At 39.1% G+C, this 491-nt stretch overlaps 1 protein-coding gene across 1 annotated transcript in view; it reads left to right on the forward strand.

The window, feature by feature from the left end:
• The window catches only part of LOC119589001 (spermine oxidase-like), a gene marked incomplete at its 5' end in the record, with an annotated part of 3429 nt that extends 2938 nt beyond the window's left edge, over window positions 1–491 (forward strand). Inside the window, 1 exon segment of the mRNA XM_037937597.1 lies at window positions 85–491. Coding sequence (XP_037793525.1) covers window positions 85–201 — 117 coding nt within the window.

A 491-nucleotide genomic window follows, 5' to 3' on the forward strand; every position in this document is an offset into this window, starting at 1 on the left:
CGATCTTTACATATATTTACATGACCAATAGATTGTGAAATGAGAACAGCTTTAAGAACTGCTTTCCTTTCTGTTTTGTGTCAGCTGTTGTTGTGGGCGGGCGAGCACACCCACACTACTCGCTACGGCAGCGTCGACGGAGCTATGGCCACAGGAGAACGAGAGGCCAAGAAAATCATTCGATACAAGAGGAATAAATGATGACCTATGGAGACGGACCAGCTGCAGAATAGATCCTGGAATATGATTGTGATCATGAGTACTGTGATCAGCTTCCTACATAATGATATCAATGATAACAAAAATGCTAAGCAATGCCAGTCACCATCGAATTTTCATACTTTACCGGAATTAGAAAAAAAACACATTAGGGTTTGGGCGAGTTACAGGAACCTCAGCATTTCATATTTTACTTGACTTTGTCGCGAATTTGGTATTATATTGTTTTTGAACTTTAACTTTTATTTTTCTGCCATGTTAAATGATAAAAG

Source organism: Penaeus monodon, chromosome 24 (genome assembly GCF_015228065.2).
Source record: "Penaeus monodon isolate SGIC_2016 chromosome 24, NSTDA_Pmon_1, whole genome shotgun sequence".
In the NCBI taxonomy this organism is placed as follows: domain Eukaryota; kingdom Metazoa; phylum Arthropoda; class Malacostraca; order Decapoda; family Penaeidae; genus Penaeus; species Penaeus monodon.